The sequence below is a fragment of the Somniosus microcephalus genome, chromosome 28 (genome assembly GCF_052327205.1).
Source record: "Somniosus microcephalus isolate GS21.2 chromosome 28, FLI_Smic_1.0, whole genome shotgun sequence".
Lineage (NCBI taxonomy): Eukaryota > Metazoa > Chordata > Chondrichthyes > Squaliformes > Somniosidae > Somniosus > Somniosus microcephalus.
This window is the reverse complement of record NC_141014.1, coordinates 47249630-47271413: the sequence shown is the minus strand read 5'-3', so window position 1 is coordinate 47271413 and position 21784 is coordinate 47249630. Positions and strand designations below refer to the sequence as shown.

The window sequence follows — 21784 nt, the reverse complement described above, 5'->3', positions numbered from 1 at the left end:
GTGACTGAAGTGACTGCAGGGATGAAGCCTATTGTGTTTAGTACTTGTATTTATAATTGTGTGTGAGACTCCTGTCCTGTAGGGAATGATGGCTTGTGACTTTGTACAAGAGCTGAGAGACCTGGGCTCTTAATGTGAAATGTCACTAACTGTAAATAAACTGTTCAATATTGGACTGGATTTTGACTCTTTGTAAATTTTAGTAGTTTTTGTTCCAGTTAGCATAACTTGGTGACATTTCCAGTATTACACTCGGCTGTGCAGCAGTGTTGTCATGGGATTCGGTCATAGAATGGTTATAGCACAGGAGGCCATTCGGCCCGTTGAGCCCGTACCGGCTCTCTGCAGGAGCATTTCAGCTCATCCCACTCCCCCACCCTTTCTTCCTGTAGTCCTGCAATTTTTTTCTTTCTGGTATTTTCTAGTTCCCTTTTGAAAGCCACGATTGAATCAGCCTCCACCACCCGCGGGTAGTGCATTCTAGATCCTAACCACTCCCTGCATAAAAATGTTTTTCCTCATGTTGCCTTTGGGCCTCCTGCCAATCACCTTCAATTGGTGGCCTCTGGTTCTTGAACCTTCTGCCAATGGGAACAGTCATATGAATTTTTTTTTTGCTGCTGTAATTTGACTATATTTAACTTGGATATTCAGACACAGGTTGAAAGATCTCCTTTCAATTGTAGGTATTTCTTGCAAATACTTCAATCTTGTGTTGCAAACGAAGGGCAATGATTCAGCATCCACAGTGCTCTGGGGTAGAGAATTCCAAAGATATCTTACTAGGAAAGTGTGAATACCCTATTGGGCTTTGTTCTGGGACCCCTCTCCTCCCCCACCATGGTTGACCAACCTGCCAACACTCATGGTCTTGGGTAAGGTATTGAAGGATGAGGAATCCATGTGGAACTGTATTCCCACAAAATATAATCCTTCTGGAAGGAGTAAATGTATTTCATTAAATGAACAAAGTACAACCCCCAAGTTAAATAGATACTTTTCCTGAAATTCTTTTCCCCCCTCCCTGCCTGTTCCATCAATGTATAAACCCAATACCAGCAGCTCCTCCATAAATGTATTGATTGGTATTCAGGCCCATTGTGCAGTTCATACCAAATAGCAATCATCCTTTCCAAATCCTACTGCATCTCCATTTGTGTCCTTCACCCCCAGGCATGGATTCAACTGTTGATGATGCTGCAGCTGCAACACGCCAGTGTTTACACGTTAATTTAGGAACTTAGCTGAGAACTGCACCGGCTGCAATGAAATTGCCGTCTTCAGCCATTCCACGTTGATGTCTTTGCATCTCTGAGGCATTTCTGGGGTATCGGAGTCCCCACATTTCACACGACGATGAGCCACAATTCTACAAGTCGGGATGAGTTTGACGGCTTCATGTTTCAGACAAAACAAAGTCTTCAGCTCACTCGATGTGAAAAACTTTACAGGCGCCCAAGTTTTAAGAATTACATTGAATTTACAGCACAGAAACAGGCCATTCGGCCCGACTGCTCCGTGCCGGTGTTTATGCTCCACACGAGCCTCCTCCTGCCCTTCTTCATCTAATCCGATCGGCATATTCTTCTATTCCTTTTTTAGCAAACTTCCCCTAAAATGCATCTCTGCTCTTCACCTCAACTACTCCATGTGGTAACGAGTTCCACATTCTAACCACTGAAGAAGTTGCTCCTGAATCCCCTGTTAGATTTATTAGTGACTATCTTATATTTATGGCCGAGTTCTGGACTCCCCCACAAGCGAAAGCATTGCCTGCCTCTGTTCCGCGGCTATGTTCGCACCCGGGTGGCCCTGGAGATGGAGCACGCGGTGTCCGCCGGCACGCTCGAGGCCTTCCGAGACCGGTGGGCGCCGCGGGGACTGGAGTGCATCGTCAGCCCGGCCGGTGTCATTCTAATCTAAGTTGATAAGCCTTATTTGACGTTTTCCTTAAATTTGCAGATAAATTGTACAACCAAAAGGAGGGACAACTGATCCCTGGCCGATGTTACTTTAATTTAAGTTGATAAACTTTACTTGACATTTTCTTAAGCTGCAGATAAATTGTGCAACCACAAAAGACCACAAGTGAAAGCATTTTCTTTCCATCTACCTTATCAAAACACCTTCATCATTTTAAAGGCCTCTATTAGGTCACCCTTCAGCCTTCTTATTTCTAGAGAAAAGAGCCCCAGCCTGTTCAGTCATTCCTGATCGATATAACCTCTCAGTTCTGCTATCATCCTTGTAAATCAAATTTCCACCTCCTCCAGTGCCTCTATATCCTTTTTGTAATATTCTCCTTAGAGCAGAGAAGGCTAAGAGGAGATTTGATAGAGGTGTTTAAAATCATGAAGGGTTTCGATAGAGTAAATAAAGAGAAACTGTTTCCAATGGCTGAAGGGTCGATAACCAGAGGACACAGATTTAAGATGATTCGCAAAAGAACCAGAGGCGACAGGAGGAAAAACTTTGTTGCACAAGGAGTGGTTAGGATTGGGAATGCGCTGCCTGATGGGGCGGTGGATACAGATTCAATAGTGGCCTTCAAAGGGGAATTGGATAAATACTTGAAGTAGAAAAAATTCCAGGTTCCTGGGGAAAGAGCGGGGGAGTGGGACTAACTGGATTGCTCTTTGAACGAGCCGGGACAGACTCGATGGGCCGAATGGCCTCCTTCTGTGCTGCACTATTCTATGATTCTATGGAGACCAGAACCGTGCACCGTACTCCAAGTGTAGTCTAACCGAGGTTCTATACCAATTTAACACGTTGAACTCGGGTGCGGTTCGGCTGCAAGCACTCCCCGCACTGAGGTCAGAACGGCACTAATGGTAACTGTTTGCATCTCACAAAATCTATGAGGTCGACGTTCACCCCGCTCCGTGCCGATACATTTCCTACAGTCTGACTACAAAGAAGCACAGCCCTGGTAGCAGCTCCCCGAGTGACGGGCTAGAAAATACACAGAGAAACATAGAAGATTGGAGCATCAGTCGGCCATTCGGCAACTCGAGCCTGTTCAGCCATTTAATGAGATCGTGGCTGATCATCCAAATTCAGTACCCTGTCCCTGCTTTCTCCCCATATCCCTTGATCCCTTTAGCCTCAAGAAATATATTCAAATCCTTCTTGAATATATTTAATGAATTTTCCTCAACTGCCCTGTGTGGCAGAGAATTTCACAGCTTCACCACTCTCTGGGTGAAGAAATTCCTCCTCATCTCAGTCCTAAATGGCTTCCCACTTATCCTTAGACTGTGACCCCTGGTTCTGGACTCCCCGCCATCGGGAACATGCCTGTTTTTCTGGAAGAGAAATTTCTGTCTTTACATTCGAAGGGATTGTGTGATGGGGAGAAATATTTAATGGAAAGTCAAGCCTCATGGGTCCCGGTTCTACAGAATCTGAAAATGTGAAATGAATAATACTCTGGTGTATGTTCCATAACACACAAAGATGTTTCCAATCAATTGATTCCATTTTTAGAATATTAATTCACGGGATGTGGGCGTCGCTGTCAACGGCCAGAATGTATTGCTCGGCGCGAGTCGCCCTGGAGAAGGTGGGGGTGAGCCGCCTTGAACTCCGTGCGGTGAAGGTACTCCCACAATGCTGTTAGGCAGTGAGTTCCAGGATTTTGACCCAGCGACGATGAAGGAACAATTGTAGGAAAATTCATCGATAGCGAAGGATGATTCTCAGCACCTTGAGCTTTTGGAAAGCAGCAAATTGTCATTTAATTCAAATGAGAGCATCAAACAACGAGAGACTTTCCGATTTGAAGAAGGTCAAGGAACCCAAAAGCAGTGACATCACCGAGACTGATCTCCCAAACCTGCCGGTTTTCCATAGCTCTGATTGGCTCTGGGTCTCACCCCCTCCTCCCCCACACCCCCTCTCCTTTGTTAATTGGTGCCTGGATTCAGGAAAGATTCCTGATTGGCTCTCAGGGATTGTCAATCATTCCTTGTTTGAATGCAGGCTGTCCCAGTAGTATAAATACAAGAGCTTGAGTTAGAAAGGGTTAGTTTTTGAACTTTCTAGGTGCTAGTGAGCAGTAATAGTATAACAGGAAATAGTGAAGATGGCCTCCCAAGTACGTCAGAACTACCACAAGGACTGTGAGGATGCTGTCAACAAGCAAATTAACATGGAGCTCTATTCCTCCTATGTTTATCTTTCCATGGTGAGTCTTGTATTCCTTGTTGCTGTATTCTTAAAAGCTGGACATTCTGTAGTTCCATGAACTGGCTTTCAACTATATTTCTCTTGACTTCCTGACCTGGGGAAGCAATCTTTGAGCAGTGAGTACTTCAGGGTGAGCTTGTTGTGTTGATGGCCTGCTCCTTGTAGCAGCTGCACTCTGTTGAGCAGGTTTAATATATGGAACGAGCTCAGCTGCTGCCTGAGTTTGTAACAGAAGAGCACAAACCTGGTCAAGTGACTGTTGGTGCTTGTTGATATGAAACAAAGTTCAGTTTCAGTGGGGTGACTGTAGTGAGTGACATGATGGCAGGTCCTCACTAGCTTTCTCTTTAACTGGAAGTGAAGTTCTGGGAATCCTGGTGTTGAAGCCTTGTTCACTGTGCCTAGATCTCTTTGGCTACAAGGCACTTTGGGAGGTAGTCAATGAAGTCACCTGTTATGTGGGAAATGCAGCAGCCAATTTGTGCACAGTAAGCTTGCACAAACAATGAGACTCATCAGATCATCTGTTTTGGTTGAGGGATAAATATTGGCCTGGGAATCTGGAGAACTCCCCTGTTCTCTGAAGTAGTGCCTTGAGATCTTTCACATCCACCTGAGGACAGACAGGGCCTCTGTTTAACATCTCATCTGAATGACAGGAAGTAGAGGAGGGACTACTTATCCAGCAGCAGAGTTCAGTTTGACTGGTCATGAAATATAATCCTGAACTGTAGTTTATAGTTTTTATTTGTTGGTTGACTGTTTCATCCTGGTTCTTGGGAGGAGAAGCTGGCCAACATGTTCAGATTAGTGAAGTGAATTGCATTTTGCTAGTTAACCAATGGTATCTTCAGGATCAAGGGAGAAGCCAGGGACAGGGTACTTGTTTGGGTGATCAGCCATGATCTCACTAAACGTTGGAACAGTCTCAAGGGGCCGAATGGCCTACTACTGCTCCTATCTTCTATGGTTCTATCTATTTTTGCAAGATTAAGAACTCACTAGCTAACTAGGGGTAAATATAATCTTGCATTGTATATGAAGATCTAGGTCTGATGAAGCTGTTTAAAATTCTCTCCACAGTCCTATTACTTTGACCGGGATGATGTTGCCCTGCGTCACTTTGCCGAGTTCCTCAAGGAGCAGTCACATGAGAAACACGAGGATGCTGAGAAGCTGATGAAATTCCAGAATCGGCGTGGAGGCCGAATCATCTTGGAGGACATCAAGGTTGGATTCAATAAATGAGTGGCCTTCTGTTGGGTTCCCCTTGTTTCCAATACTTTCTAAAGCATTTAGTTCCAATTTGAATCCATGGTTCTGGTGGCTTAATGCTGTAATTCTATATTCCTGTGACACATTGGTTCATGGTAACATGGATTTCTGGCTGCTTTTCACCCCTGTTTTCCTTGTGCTGTCTTGTGTCTTTTTTGTTTAATTCATTGTAAGTGAACTGTGACTTTCACCTTCAGAAACCAGAGCAGGATGAGTGGAGCAATGGTGTGGAGGTGATGCAGAGAGCTCTGCAGATGGAGAAGAATGTCAACCAGAGTCTGCTGGATCTGCACAAACTCTCCACTGGGAGCACTGACCCTCATGTAAGTTCTTGGTGGGTTTTTGGGTATGTTGGAGGTGGTGGAACCTTGCTGTCCTTGAGCCGATTCAACAATCTACATGCCCAATCGCTTTGTGTTGGGGTGTCTCCTGGGTTCTTAAGGGGGTTGGGGTGAGGATGGGACAGTTGGCCTTATGTGGACATTGAGAATAAGTGTGTCGCAGTGGTTCCAGGATCTAAGCATCTATTGTACAGGAATTACTAGATCATTTGAGCAAATTTACATCATCTCAATTACACCACTTGACTATCCTCCAGTCCAAGAGGATTAAAATACCAACTCTAGAGGAAGTGGGGGGAGCTTGGATGTTCCTTGATATCTGCTACTGGCCATAACTAGTTTCACTGTTTCTTTCAGTTGTGTGACTTCCTGGAGACCCACTACTTGGATGAGCAAGTGAAGATAATCAAGAAGCTTGGAGATCACATCACCAACTTGAAGAGACTGGGAGCCCCTGAGAATGGCATGGGAGAGTACCTGTTTGACAAGCACAGCTTGGGGGAGAGTGACTGAAGCTTATTGTGTTCAGTACTCGTGTTTATATAATTGTGTGGGAGACCCTGTCCTTCAGGGAATGATGGGTTGTGTGACTTTGTACAAAGAGCTGTGAGACCTGGGCTCTAATATCAACTGTCACTAACTGTAAATAAACTGTTCAACATTGGACTGGATTTTGTCTCCTTGTAAATTTGAGTGGTTGCTTATTTTCGGGTAACATTTGGTTGTCTTCAGACAAGAGCTACGCTGGGCTGTGTCCTCTGAGATGGTGTGCGTTGGCGACGTATTTCTTCCACCAGCTGCACGGCCTCAATTACGCCACGCAGCTCCTGTTTGTGAAAGTGGGCGGCATGTGTGCCAGCCTGCGGGAGCTGCCTGTCTTCTACCAGGAACTGCTATGGGTTTGGAACTACGTCGCTTCCAGGCGGAGCTCTCCCCCCGTCGGGAGCGGCGGCTCTCCTGCGGGAGCCGTTGCTCAGGAATCCGCACCTCCACGACTGTGGGTTCGGGTGGCTGGCGGAGTGCAGGGCTGTGCCTGGCAAGGTGACCAGAGTCGGGGATCTGCTCTATGGCGGAGGAGCGGTCTGGATGGTGCCGGAGGAGCTGGCGCGGCGCCTGTCCTGGGCCAACGTCCGGCTCACAGTCAAAGCCACCGAGTCGGTGAAAGTGGCACTGGGCCCCGGCTCCACTAGGTGTATCGAGGCGGCTTAAGCACGGGGGCGATCCCGTCCGAGATTACCCCCGTTCAGACGGAGTTCCTAATCGGCACCCGGCCCCGAAACTTTCCTCGGGAACCGGCTCCTCACAACTTGCGCCGTCTCGAGGAAAGACCCTCCATGCCTTTTCATTCCGCGCGGAGGAGTTTCCTGTACGGGCTGCTCCTGCACACACACTCCACTTGCCGTCTGCTGTCTGCACACGCCATGGCGTGGCGTCTTGCTGACCGGCGGTGGCGGAGGTCCCCAATGGAGGGCTCTCTACGCGGGAGTCCTCCCTTGTTCCATCGGGGACTTGGCCTGGAGGGTGTTGCACGGAGCGGTCCTGTGCAATATGGTTTTAAATAGGTTCACGGACTCCCAGGCCGCCTGCATTTTTTGCGGCCTGGAGGAGTCCGTGTTTCACGTTTACATAGAATGTGAGAGGTTGTAGCCCCTCTTTCATTACCTGAAGGGGCTGCTCCTCGATTTTTTTGGTTGCACTTCAGTCCTACGCTCCTGATCTACAGTCACCCTTGTCGGCCTGGGCCTGGCTAAAAAAGCCATCAATTGGTCCGGGGGGTCGTTCAGCCGGATTGCCTGCCTCTCTTCCGCGGCCATGTTCGCGCCCGGGTGGCCCTGGAGATGGAGCACGCGGTGAACCCGGCACGCTCGAGGCCTCCTGCGACCGGTGGGCCCCGTGGGGACTGGAGTGATTCATCACCCAGCAACCAAATTTCAACTTAATTTGTTAAGTTTCACTTAATGTTTTGAGTTTAGTTAGTCTCTTTGTTTATGGGTTGCTCAAAAAGAGTACACCCAGTGATTGCCTCTCTCTTCCTGCAATCCCCCCAATCCCGTCAGCTTAACTCAAACATCCTTTCCCTGGCGGATAGACCAGACTTACCCCAGTACATGTCAAATACATGGAATGTACTCGTGCAAAAGGTAATATTTAAAACATTACAAAAATACACATACACAGTTAACCATCATTTAAAGCTGGCATAAATCTAATAATGGGGGTGAGGCGGACCTACAAATACAAAGGGATCGGGATAGGTGGGTGGAAAATGGCATATAATGTGGGAAAATACAAAAGAATGAGACTAGGGAAAAGAAAGACTTGAATTTCTATAGCGCCTTTCACGACCACCGGATGTCTCAAAGCACTTGACAGCCCATGAAGTACTTTTTGAAGTGTAGTCACTGTTGTAATGTAGGAAGCATAGCAGCCAATTTGCACACAGCAAGCTCCCACAAACAACAATGTGATAATGACTGGATCATCTGTTTTTGTTATGTTGGTTGAGGGATTAATATTAAAAGAAAGCACAATTTACACTTCATCTAGAGCCATCCTTTGTTTCTTAACCTGTCCCATTACCATCTCCCTTTGCCTTGAATATCTCTCAATGTCTCTTAATCTCTCCTGCCTATCACAGACCGTCCCTTTTGTTCTTTCCTCCCCTCCCCCCTTTCCCAGCCTCTTCACTTGCTTAAGAATCTGTTCCATTTCCGGCTTTTTTCCAGTTCTGACGAAAGGTCATCGACCTGAAACGTTGACTCTGTTTCTCTCTTCACAGACGCTGCCTGACCTGCCGAGTGTCTCCGGCATTTTCTGTTTTTATTTGAGGGATAAATAGGACAACCCAGCCTATCCAATCTTTCCTCATAGCTAAAATTCTTCAGCCCAGGCAACATCCTCGTAAATCTCCTCTGTACCCTCTCTAGTGCAATCACATCCTTCCTGTAATGTGGTGACCAGGACTGCACGCAGTACTCTAGCTGCGGCCTAACCAGTGTTTTATACATTTCAAGCATAACCTCCCTGCTCTTATATTCTATGCCTCGGCTAATAAAGCAAGTATCCCGTATGCCTTCTTAACCACCTTATCTACCTGTCCAGCTAACTTCAGAGATCTGTGGACATGCACTCCAAGGTCCCTCTGATCTTCTGCACTTCTCTGTGTCCTACCATTTAACCCTTGCCTTGTTAGCCCTCCACAAATGCATAACCTCACACTTCTCCAGATTGAATTCCTTTTGCCACTGTTCTGCCCACCTGACCAGTCCATTGATATCTTCCTGCAGTCTTCAGCTTTCTTCATTATCAACCACACAGCCAATTTTTGTATCATCTGCAAACTTTTTAATCATACTTCCTACATTCAAGTCTAAATCATTGATATATACCACAAAAAGCAAAGGACCCATTACTGAGCCCTGCGGAACCCCACTGGAAACAGCCTTCCAGTCACGGAAACACCCTTCGACCATTACCCTTTGTTTCCTGCCTCTGAGCCAATTTTGGATCCAACTTGCCCCTTTGCCTTGGATCTCATGGGCTTTTACTTTTGTGACCAGTCTGCCTTGCAGGACCTTATCAAAAGCCTTGCTAAAATCCATATAGACTACAACAAACGCACTACTCTCATCGACCCTCCTTGTTACCTCCTCAAACAATTCAATGAAGTTAGTCAGACATGACCTTCCCTTAACATATCCATGCTGACTGTCCCTGATTAATCTGTGTCTTTCTAAATGAAGATTTATCCTGTCGCTCAGAAATGTTTCTGTAAAGTCTGTGGGTTGTATAGCGAAGTAATACACAGACTACAAGAGTAACTTAAACAGGACTTTACTATTCGAAGGTCAGGGCGAATCTGCCCAATAAATTCTGCCACAGCACTTATATACCGGTGTGGTCACCGTCGGTATTACAGTATACAGCAGCCAGGATAAAGTAGTGCCACACCTAAAACAGTTCTCTTAAAGGTGGACGGTTACATACAATAGTTCTCTTAAAGGTAGAACAGTTACATACACTACAATCCTCCCTTTTTAGCTTACAACATACTTATTCCCCATTAACATAACATCATAACATATCCAACTTCATGTTACAACAGTTCACAGAGGTAGTCTCTGCGGAAACAGTTTGCAGATTCAGTCTCTGCGGGAAACAGTTCACAGATTCAGTCTCTGATCTTCTTGACTCGGTCCGGACCACGCCTCCGTGGTGTAGTCGGGTCAACTTGCTAGAGGGACTCATCCCATAGTCCTTCCCTAGACTTAACAGCTTTACTTCCATCACTTCTGAACCAGCATTGCTGACTTTTTAAAACAAACAAAAAACAGTTGGATTGCCTTGGGAAATTTTCCTACTTTCCAACTGATTTGGCTCCGTTCGGGGGACCACGTGTGTGATCGGGTAGAGGTAATAATGGTTCAGATGGTTATCATCTTCTGCTTCGTCTTTTCCTTTTTTTGCTTCTTGGAGACTCTCGGGGCTCCATTGTCAGCTGCCAGCTGTAACGCCACCATCTCCCTATGTTCCTTAGACTTTAAGTGATTCATCCTGATTTCGGCACTTTGGGAGTTCTCGGCACAAGCTGGGCAGACCAGGTCCTCGTAATATTCAGTGTCACTCAACAGATCATGGTAATATTCGGTGTCGTCCTGAGCTAGGCCCGCGAGAGGGTCTTCTATTTGCTCCTTACCCAGCTGGACGTTAGCCGACTTTTGTTCCAAATCCCGACATCTGTCCTGAAGAGACTTCATCATGCGTTCAGATTCATCCCGCTTTTTCTGGGCTTCCTGCAAGTCTTTTACTAATGACCTCATTTGTGATTTCAATAATTCAACTTCATTCGGAGATTGATTGATCGGACTATTCAATCCCTCTACTGAAGTAGCTGTTTCAGTATTCTGTTGTTCTACATTGCCGTGCGTCAGCGTACTTTTGGCATCCAAGGGCTGTTCTGCTGCAGACTTCTCAGTCTGGGTTGCCACCTCAGCTCTTCCAATGACTTTTGAGAGCTCCCTTCCCTTTGAAGATTGAGGCTCGTATTTAAGTTTTTCCCATTTTAGAGTTTTATCCCTCAGCATATGAATGAGTTGGCTGACTGTTAACTCTTCTGCCATCATCCCTTTTCCATTAACTACAGGGCTGTTTATAACCTTGCCCTGGACGAGTTGGCTGACTGTTAACTCTTCTGTCCTCATCCCTTTTCCATTAGCTGCAGGGCTGTTTAGAACCTTGTCCTGGGGCTCCTTTGCTGCTTCTACTTCGCCATCATCCGCAGCCCCCATCATTCGAATTTCCACAAATGAATCGTCCGGTGATGCTGCACCCAACTTCAGTAGGAGCTCGGAAGTCATGTCGACCAACTCAGCTTTTTCTGCCTGCAACCTGCTAACCAGTGCCTTCAGTTGCGGCCCATCTTGTTCCACCGGGTTGGAGCACGCCCCTTCAGAAGCCGAATCAGCTTTGATTCGTTTGGCCTCCTCGTGCAGACGGTTTGTGTGCTCCTGCTCCCTTTTCTTCCCCAGCTGCTTCTGTTGTCTTTCCAGATTCTCCCATTCGGTATCATAGAACTTTTTCATTGCTTTCATCTCTTGCTCGAGACGGCAATTCAATTGTTCTAATTGCTGTCGTAATCTGAAATAAGTTTGCGTTCGAGCTCGATGTTCCTCAGTAATATATATGTCTGTAACTTGAACAGACTCAGAATTCTCTGTCAAGCTATGTTGTTGTTGTTCAGAGGAATTCTGTTCTGAAACTTTGTTCTCCTCTGGAGCATAAGCCTTTATGCCCACATTCGTTCTACCAACCGTAGTCAGCAAGTTCATTTTAGACTTGTCTTTCATGCTTGGGCTGGTCTTATCGTCATCCGTTTCAGAGTCTGAGCTGATTGTCTGCCCCGAGTCCTCACTCGTTATTGCTTTGAGGTAGTGCCATTCCATGTCTATTTTCTTGATCCACTCCCGTCCTAGAAGTGGTGGTCCTCCCTCAGGTAGTACGTATAAGTCCATTCCGGGGTGTTCTTTGCCCCTGTCTCTCACCTTGACTCTTATCTTTCCCATGGGGTATACTTTATGCCCCGTGTATGTCTGCAATACGAACTTGGTATCTCTCAAGGGTATATGTGAGAATAGCCGGTTGTAATCCCTTCGATTTATGACTGATAGGGCTGATCCAGTGTCCAATTCCATTCTCACTTGGACTCCGGCTATTTTTAGCATGACCCAGATAGTTTGTAGGTCAGCTTCCTTACTCACATTATGAATTCTCAGACTACCCAGTTCCTGGCCGCTTGGGTCTGAATCCAAATTCTGTTCATCTGAACTCTTCTCAACCACCTTGTGTACTTTGTTGTACTTTTCCTGTGATGGCTTTTTTTTTTTGATTGTTGGTCTTCTTCCCTGACCGGCATACTTTGGCTATGTGACCCAGTTTGCCACATTTCCTACAGTCCTGGTTTTTAAACCAGCATTGGTTCTGGTCGTGTGTTGTCTTCCCACAACGATAACATTTCGTTGCACCCGAAGTAATTTGATCCACACTGAGGACCGCTGCCTTCAGCTGCATTTCCGCAGTTCCTTTCGCTGCGGCTTCGTGTGATGCTGCAATAAGGACAGCCCTATCCAGTGTAAGGTCGTTCTCTTCGAGCAGTCGCTTTTGCGTTCCTTCCTTCGACAACCCGCACACGAACTTGTCTCGCAATGCCTCTGTCAGATTTCCTCCAAACTGGCAGTATTTCGCTAGCCTACGCAGTTCGACCAAGTATTCCGCGTTGCTTTCCTCTTTCCGTTGCGTTCTCGCATAAAATTTGAATCGTTCCGCCAACATCAGCGGTGTGGGGTTCAAGTGATCCTTCAGAACAGCAACAATATTATCGAAGGTTTGATCCGTCGGTTTAACTGGTGCTAGAAGATGTTTCAATAGCCCGTATGTCTTCGCCCCCATCGAGTTTAGCAAGGTTATAGCTTTATCATCATCCTCTATTTTATTGGCCTCACAATATATCTCAATGCGTTCTACATACGTGGCCCAATCTTCTACCTCGGAATCGAAATCGTTGATGTTACCACGCTTAGGCATCTTCACCTCCCTGATAAACAACAACGAAATATTTCTTTAACTCTTTTTTTTTTCCAAGATGGCGGTTTCCCCGCGCTTATCTTCTTTCCCCGCCCCTTTCAAAATGGCGGTTCCCGCTTCTGTCTTTTTCTCCGCCTACTGGCGGCTTCCCGCGGTTTCCCGCGCTTATCTTCTTTCCCCGCCCACTTTCAAGATGGCGGTTCCCGCTTTTCTTCCCCTGGCAGGAGGGGTAAGCTTTTCCCTCGGGCGACAGCCGCTGGCTTTCGGGGTTTGCAGCCTGCGCTTCGGCTTCAGCGCGTTCCCTTCTCTCGGCCGGGCAACCGGCTCTGGGTACAGCTCCTTGACGGCGAACGGTCTCAGCCGCTGGCTGGATCTCGCTCAGTCTCCCTCGCTCGGGCTCTGTCTCTACGGTGCTGGGTACAACCCGTTGACGGCGAACAGTTTCAGCCGCTGGGCTGGATCTCGCTCAGTCTTCCTCGGGCTCTGTCTCTCCCGCTCGCGCGGCTCTCGCTCGGGCTCTGTCTCTCCCGCTCACGCGGCTCTCAATCGCGCCTCCCAGCCCTCTCGCAGTCCGGTGCTTCCCTCCCCGGCTGCGGCTGAGTTCTCCGCGATTTATTTATTTTATCTCTTCCCGCGCCTTACGATCCCGGTCGCAGCGCTTCGTGGCCTCGGTCACTGTCCGACCTTTTTCACCCAATCGTTGCTCCCAGCCTCTCGCAGTCCGGTGCTTCCTCCCCGGCTGCGGATGCGTTCTCCGCGGTTTATTTATTTTTATCTCTTCCCGCGCCTTACGATCCGGTCGCAGCGCTTCGTGGCCTCAGTCACTGTCTGGCCTTTTTCACCCCAATCGCGCCTCCCAGCTTCTCGCAGTCCGGTGCTTTCCTCCCCGGCTGCGGCTGAGTTCTCCGTGGCTTATTTATGTTTATATCTTCCCGCGCCTTACGATCCCGGTCGCAGAGCCTCGTGGTCGCGGTATTTGTCCGGCCTTTTTCGCCGTCGCGGTCTAGTCGTCTCACGACGCTCCCCAGCCCGCTTGTACTGCGGCTTCTGCTCCACGCTGCCCCAGTCTCAGCGCCTCTGGGCCCGACTTCTGTCCGGCTCCTTTCCCCCTTGACCGTGGTCGAGTGCACCGCCCTTATCCTCCGTTTATTTGTTTCTATTTTCCCTTTACTCACAGTCACCGTGGCCGACTTGCTTCTCGTGTTGATCGGCTCACTCACCACCGTGGCAGAAGGGACAATCCGTGCCTGTTGCTGATGGAAGACTTCGTGTTTGAAATCTTCCTCCTTTCTTGGTCTGCAGACTCGAGTTTTCTCTCAGCAAAACGACGAGGGCGGGTGCCTCTTCTCGACGCTCGTTTACTTCTTCAGAAGTATTGTTGCCGCAGGGTAAGATCGAACTCGTCGCCACTGTAAAGTCTGTGGGTTGTATAGCGAAGTAATACACAGACTACAAGAGTAACTTAAACAGGACTTTACTATTCGAAGTCAGGGCGAATCTGCCCAATAAGTTCTGCCACAGCACTTATATACCGGTGTGGTCACCGTCGGTATTACAGTATACCCCAGCCAGGATAAAGTAGTGCCACACCTAATATAGTTCTCTTAAAGGTAGAACAGTTACATACACTACAGTTTCCAATAATTTTCCCAACACCGAGGTTAGGCTGACTGACCTGTAATTATTCAGTCTATCCCATTCTCCATTTTTAAACTTCTTCTTCTTCTTCTTCGGCAGTCCCTCCGAACCGAGGATGACTTGCTTCCACATTAAAAACGAGTTCTCAGGTGACTGATGAGTCCAATGCGGGACCTACAGTCTCTGTCACAGGTGGGGCAGACGGTGGTCGAAGGGGCGGGTGGGTGGGGTGCTTGGGTTGACGTGCGCTCCTTGCGCTGCCTGCGCTTGGCTTCCACTTGCTCCCGGCGAAGAGACTCGATGTGTTCGGCGCCTTCCCGGATTCTTCGACTCCACTTTGTGCGGTCTTGGGCCAGGGATTCCCAGGTGTCGGTGGGGATGTGACACTTTTTCGAGGAGGCTTTGAGGGTGTCCTTGAAGCCTTTCCTCTGCCCACCTGGGGCTCTCTTGCCGTGCCGGAGCTCCGAGTAGAGCGCTTGTTTTGGGAGTCTCGTATCGGGCATGCGGACATTGTGACCCGTCCATCGGAGCTCATCGAGCGTGGTCAAAGCTTCGATGCTGGGGATGTTGGCCTGAGCGAGATCATTGACGTTGGTGCGCCTCTCCTGCCAATGGATTTGCAGGATCTTGCAGAGGCAGCGTTGGTGGTACCTCTCCCGTGCTTTGAGGTGACTGCTGTACATGGTCCCTTTTCAAACATCGGTACCACGTTAGCAGTCCTCCAGTCCTCTGCCAGAGAAAATTGGAAAATGATGGTCAGAGCCTCTGCTATTTCCTCTCTTACTTCTGAGCGCTTGTGTTTGTCACATTCATCACACGCTCTTTCAATTCACCTGACCCGCTTTGCAGACTCACTGATCTGGTTGGATGTTGCCTCAAACCCGCAGATACCTGAAAATGACCAACCCACTGAACCACGCAGAACTATTAAAAAGACACTGACTCGCAAACAACGGAGGATTCAATTAACCCGGGCAAGGTGGCCCCCAACTGGTCCAGGCAGAGCGCGGTCGATGGGGGGGGTATTCGCTCCAGCTGCCCGCCTCCCTTCCGCGGCTACAACCAATGCCTGGGTGTCCCTGAAGAGGGAGCACGCGGTGTCTGATGGTTCCCTTTGAGGCTTTCCATAACCGGTGGGCACCAGAGGGACTGGAGTGCAGAGTGGATCCAGGGAACTCAATTATAATTTTAAAGGTTTTTATGTTGGTTTTGTCATAATTTGGAACTTAATGTTTGTGCCCCTTTAAAAAGGGGCCACTTATGGTTTAAGTGTTTCCGATTGATGATTTAATCGTCCCAATCGATTAGCCTAAAGATAAGCCTGTGATTCCAGATATTCAAACTGTGTTTGAGAAAAGTCAGGGCGATTGGGATCCTTCTTTTTTTTCTATAAATTTAAATTCCCCAGCTGCTGTGGGAATTTAAACCCAGGTCTTGCAGATCATTAGTTCAAGGCCTCTGGATGACTAGTTCAGTAACTTAACCACTAGGCTACCATCCCCTCTCTTTTCATTGGACCCAAATAAAAAAGAAACAATTTCACAAATAAGGTGACAACAACCCAATTACCCTTTTAAATAACCCTCCACCAATCAAATTAAAATTTGGTTGTCCCGATTAACAATGCACTCCAGTCCCCGCGGCGCCCACCGGTCACGAAAGAGCTCGAGCGTGCCGGCGGACACCGCGTGCTCCATCTCTAGGGCCACCCGGGCGCGAACATGACCACGGAAGAGGGGGAGGCAATCCGGTCGGACGACCCCCTCGCTCGCCCGCTGCCAGGCTACCATCCCCTGCCCTTGGGGTCCTTATTGCCTTGTCAGCCAATGACACTCATTTTTCAAAGTTCTGATTGGCTCTGGGAGTCATCTCCCCTCCTCCCTTTACTTGATCCTCTTTTGGTAAAACCATAAATTTAGACAGATAAAAACTGTAAATAAACCATTAAAACTGTAAATAAACCAATAAAACTGTAATAAACCAATAAAACTTCAAATAAACCTTAATAATCAAATTAAAATTTGGTTCTCCAGCCCAATTATGCACTCAAAGTTCTGATTGGCTCTGGGAGTCATCTCCCCTCCTCCCTTTACTTGATTGGTGCTCTGAGAGAGGCTGCCACTTCTGATTGGGTATTGAGGAATGTCACTCATCATCTAGGCAGCCACGCCCTGGATTATCCAGCGGTATAAATACTAGGAGTTTGGGGGGTTGGTTAAATTCCAGCTTCTTACTTCAACAAAGTTTAGATTTAGCAAAAAATAATAATTAGGATGGCTTCTCAAGTGTGTCAGAACTACCACAAGGACTGTGAGGATGCTGTCAACAAGCAGATCAACATGGAGCTCTATTCCTCCTATGTTTATCTCTCCATGGTGAGTCTTGTATTTCTGACCACTTCACAATGGAGACTGTGTAATGTGACTTTACTAAATTCTGTGCTGTGTCTAGCCCACCCCTCAATCTATGCACAGTAAATTCATTTTTTAAAGCTAAAATATAATGCAATTTATCATCTTGTGTGTCCATTAACAAACTGCCTCTCTGGTCCTTGCAGTAACTGAACCATATTCTGAGTATCTTAATGACTCTCTTTCCTGGGCTCTTGAGTGTGTTGTTGAAGTTTATATTTGGATGCAGAGTGTATTCCAATGTGTGGAAATCAGAATTGTTATCCTCACTTCTAAATCACTCCATGACCTTTCCCTACTTTGCTTTTGCAATAAAGGGATGTAATCTTAAAATTAGAAATAGCCCTTTTTAGGAGGGAAGTCAGGAGGCACTTTTTCACAAGGGTGGTGGAGATCTGGAACACTTTTTTTTTTTTTTTTTTTTTTCTTCTTTACCTGCTTTTCCCCCCAGCTGTGGATGCTGGGACAATTGGAGCTTTCAAGACAGATGCTTTTCTTGGGTAAGTGCCTCAAGGGGGATGGAGTAAAGCTACAGGTCAGCCATGATCAAATTGAATGGTGGAGCAGGCTCGAGTGGCTGAATGGCCTACTCATGTTCCTAATATTAACCTTAGTTTTAACTCTCAGTTTGTGCCCTTCTGTCTTTTCGCTAACTCCCTTTGCCGTACTGGTGGTAAATCCGTCAGCCACTTTGACCCTACTCGGGAACTCTCCCTTAACTCTGCTTTCCTACTTCTTGACCTTGACCAAGCACTTCAAATTCTGAAGGTTTATGAACCTTTATTCCTTGGTATGTGCTTCTCCTCTGAAATGCCTTGATTAGTGTTGAAGGTGCCAAATTAATGCTGCTTGTGGTAATTTTAGTTCCATGGGATGAATGTAGCCAGTAAGACTCAGACCAGTTTCTCCTCTTTGATGTACTACATGAATTGTGTACTGTGACTAGACTCTACTCTAATGGGTTTGTTTCTAGTGCCCCTTGCAAATATTGGCCCAGATCTATTGCCAAGTTACTATTTAATCTGCTCCCACCACCCTTTCAGGCAGTGCATGCACTTGAGTTTCCTCCTGTAGCCTCTGGTTCTTTTGCCATTTCCATTGGCCAGTTTCCCTGTTGCCAGGGGTAAGATTGTCCACTTGCTACCAGGTTAGTGAAGTAAGTAGGCCGGTGCTAGTTTCCATGTACCACAAGTTCAGTGAGAATTGAACCCTTTGAATTAAAGCAAAATCCAGGTTGGCTTTATGTACAATACCCATGATAGATCTGCCATGGGATACCCAATGACTTTTCTGATCTCTCCATAGTCCTTCTACTTTGACCGGGATGATGTTGCCCTGCGTCACTTTGCCGAGTTCTTCAAGGAGCAGTCGCACGAGGAACGGGAGCACGCGGAGAAACTGATGAAATTCCAGAATCGGCGTGGAGGCCGAATCATCTTGGAGGACATCAAGGTTTGGCTCAATAAACGAGTGACCTTCTGTCTGGAACCCGTAGACTGATTGTTTCAAATACTTTCTAAAGCCATTGGTTCCAATTTATAACAAACAGGCCATTTGGCCAAGTGGGTCTATGACCGAGTTTATACTCCACGAGCCACCCCCCACTGTGCTTCATCTAGCCCTATCTGCATATCCTTCTATACACCTCTCCCTAGTACTTATCTAGCTTCCCCTTAACTACATCTGTTATTTGACTCCAGTAGTTGTGTTGGCTTAATGCTGTAGTTCTATTTTCTTCTAACACATTGGTTCATGGTAACATTAGATATTTGCACCCCTAATTTCCTTCAATACTTTTTGTTTGTTTATTCCATTGTACAGTGAACTGTCTGAATTTCCCTTTCCAGAAACCAGAGCGGGATGAGTGGAGCAATGGTCTGGAGGCGATGCAGAGAGCTCTGCAGCTGGAGAAGAATGTCAACCAGAGTCTGCTGGATCTGCACAAACTTGCCACTGTTAGGACTGACCCTCATGTAAGTTCTTGAAGCTGTAATGTGGGCATTTGTTAAGTTGGAGGTGGTGGTACCGTGAGCCTATTCAAAAGATCTTCACGCCCAATAGCTTTGTGTTGGTGCCTTTTAGGTTTTTGAGTGGTGGGAGGTTGGCCTACTGTGGACATTGACTAGTGAATGTGCCCCAGTGATTTTAGGATCTATGCCCCTATTCTGCAGGAAGTTTAATCTAATGATGCAGTAATTCCATTAATCTCAATTGCACCACAACACTATCCTGCAGTCCAAGTGGATTGAACTCTTTTGGGAAGCTAGGATGTTCCTTGAAATCTGCTGCTGGACATAACTAGTTTCCCTCTTTTTCCAGTTGTGTGACTTCCTGGAGACCCACTACTTGGATGAGCAAGTGAAGATGATCAAGAAGCTTGGAGATCACATCACCAACCTGAAGAGACTGGGAGCCCCTGAGAATGGCATGGGGGAGTACCTGTTTGACAAGCACACCCTGGGGGAAGAGTGACTGCAGGGATGAAGCCTATTGTGTTTAGTACTTGTATTTATAATTGTGTGCGAGACGCCTGTCCTGTAGGGAATGATGGTTTGTGACTTTGTGCAAGAGCTGAGAGACCTGGGCTCTTAATGTGAAATGTCACTAACTGTAAATAAACTGTTCTATATTTGACTGGATTTTGTCTCCTTGTAAATTTTAGTGGTTTTTGTTCCAGTTAACATAACTTGGTTACATTTCCAGTATTACACTGGGCTGTGCAGCAGTGTTGTCATGGGATTTGGTCATAGAATGGTTACAGCACAAGCGGCCTGTCGAGCCCATGCTGGCTCTCTGCAGGAGCACTTTGGCTAGTACTATACCCTACCCTTTCTGTGGAGCCCTGCTATTTTATCCTTCAGGTACTTGTCTAATTCCCTTTTGAAACAGAGATTGAGTCTGCCACCATCACCCTCTCAGGCAGTGCATTCCACATCCTAACCACTCGCTGCGTTCAGTTTTTCCTCATGTTGTCTTTGGGCCCCCTGCCAATCACCTTAAATCTGTGTCCTCTGGTTCTCGACCCTTCCACCAATGGGAACAGTTGTATTTATTTTTTTGGCAGGGTAATTTTAATCTATTTAACTTTGATATTCTATGTATTTCTAAGAAATTTGTCGATCTTGTGTTGCAAACAAACTGCAATGCTGTAATACAACAGCTTAATGTACAAAGGTGTGTTTAGCCAAATGAGCTAATGGGACCAGGGACCTCTGAAGCTTGGTAAGAAGTAGGTTTTAGAGTCTTAAAGGAGGCAGAGAGGTTTAGGGAGGGCATTTCAAAGCTTGGGCTCTAGGCAGTTAAATAGAAGTACTTGCTGCCATGGTGATGAATATTCCCCCTGCCCTTGAGAGCTTGGAGAGTTATAATTTAGCCACTACAATGAAATACAAGTTATAATAAACACAAGGATGATTTGCTGTGACTGTGTTCTGTCATTTCAGTCCAATGAAGAGAAAGCTCTGGTTTCGCATTCTCTAAGAATTATATTTTCCCTGGGGAAGAGCAGTTTGTATTCAGTAAACTGTTACAGATCCCCATCAGTCATTAGCGGGGGTAACTCCGTTAACAAACTCACCACTGCTGCTATAGCCTTTCTGGGCAGAGAAACAAATAACTGCTGCACAGACCAGCAATGTTGGAGCTCACTGAACTCATGATAAGGGGATTACAATTGATGTGGTGGTGGAGGAGAATCAACAATTGCCATATCGGCTTGCTATCCACATAACCTAATTAGAAGCAGGAGTAGGCCATGCGGCCCTTGAGCCTGCTCCACCATTCAATAAAATCATGGCTGATCTTCAATCTCACCTCTACTTTCCAGCCCGATCTCCATATCCCTTGATCCCACTACAATCTAAAAATCTATCTGAGCCTTGAATATAGTTAATGGTTCAGCATCCACAGCCCTTTGGGGTAGAGAATTTGAAAATATCTTACTGGGAATCTGTGAGTACCCTACTGGGCTTTGTTCTGGGACCACTCTCCTTCCCCCTCCCCCACCATGTTTGACTAACCTGCCAACACTCATGGTCTTGGGTAAGGTATTGAAGGACGAGGAATACGTGCGGAACTGTATTCCCACAAAATATAATCCTTCTGGAAGGAGTAAATGTATTTCATTAAATGCACAAAGTAAAACCCCCAAGTTAAATGGATACTTCTCCTGAAACTCTTTCCCCCTCCCTGCCTGTTCCATCAATGTATAAACCCAATACCGGCAGCTCCTCCATAAATGTATTGATTGGTATTCAGGCCCATTGTGCAGTTCATACCAAATAGCAATCATCCTTTCCAAATCCGACTGCATCTCCATTTGTGTCCTTCACCCCCAGGAATGGATTCATCCGTTGATGATGCTGCAGCTGCAACACGCCAGTGTTTACAAGCTAATTTAGGAACTTCGCTGAGAACTGCAGCAGGTGCAATGAAATTGCCATCTTGAGCCATTCCACGTTCATGTCTTTGCATCTCTCAGAGGCATTTCTGGGGTATCTGAGTCCCCACATTTCACACGACGATGAGCCGCAATTCTACGAGTCGGGATGGGTTTGCGTGCTGACGGGTTTCATGGCTTCATGTTTCAGACAAAACAAAGTCTTCAGCTCACTCGATGTGAAAAACTTTACAGGCGCCCGTGTTTTAAGAATTACATCGAATTTACAGCACAGAAACTGGCCATTCGGCCCGACTGCTCCGTGCCGGTGTTTATGCTCCACACGAGCCTCCTCCCGCCCTTCTTCATCTAATCCGATCAGCATATCCTTCTATTCCCTTCTTTCCAAACTTCCCCTTAAATGCATCTCTGCTCTTCGCCTCAACTACTCCTATGTGGTAGCGAGTTCC

At 46.8% G+C, this 21784-nt stretch overlaps 3 protein-coding genes across 3 annotated transcripts in view; all 3 read left to right on the top strand.

Moving 5' to 3' along the window:
* Nucleotides 1–21784, top strand: part of LOC147099771 (ferritin heavy chain B-like) — a 74106-nt gene that overhangs the window by 2623 nt on the left and 49699 nt on the right. The window lies entirely within an intron of this gene.
* On the top strand, nt 3506–6569 carry LOC147099778 (ferritin heavy chain B-like). The gene is made up of 4 exons (XM_085969162.1): nt 3506–3571; nt 5275–5421; nt 5664–5789; nt 6540–6569. Exons 1-4 carry the CDS (start codon nt 3506–3508, stop codon nt 6567–6569), a joined length of 369 nt encoding a protein of 122 aa, XP_085825288.1.
* Nucleotides 16730–19575, top strand: LOC147099777 (ferritin heavy chain B-like). Its single transcript, XM_085969373.1, has 4 exons — nt 16730–16900; nt 18242–18388; nt 18784–18909; nt 19256–19575. Exons 1-4 carry the CDS (start codon nt 16799–16801, stop codon nt 19406–19408), a joined length of 528 nt encoding a protein of 175 aa, XP_085825499.1. The 5' UTR covers nt 16730–16798; the 3' UTR covers nt 19409–19575.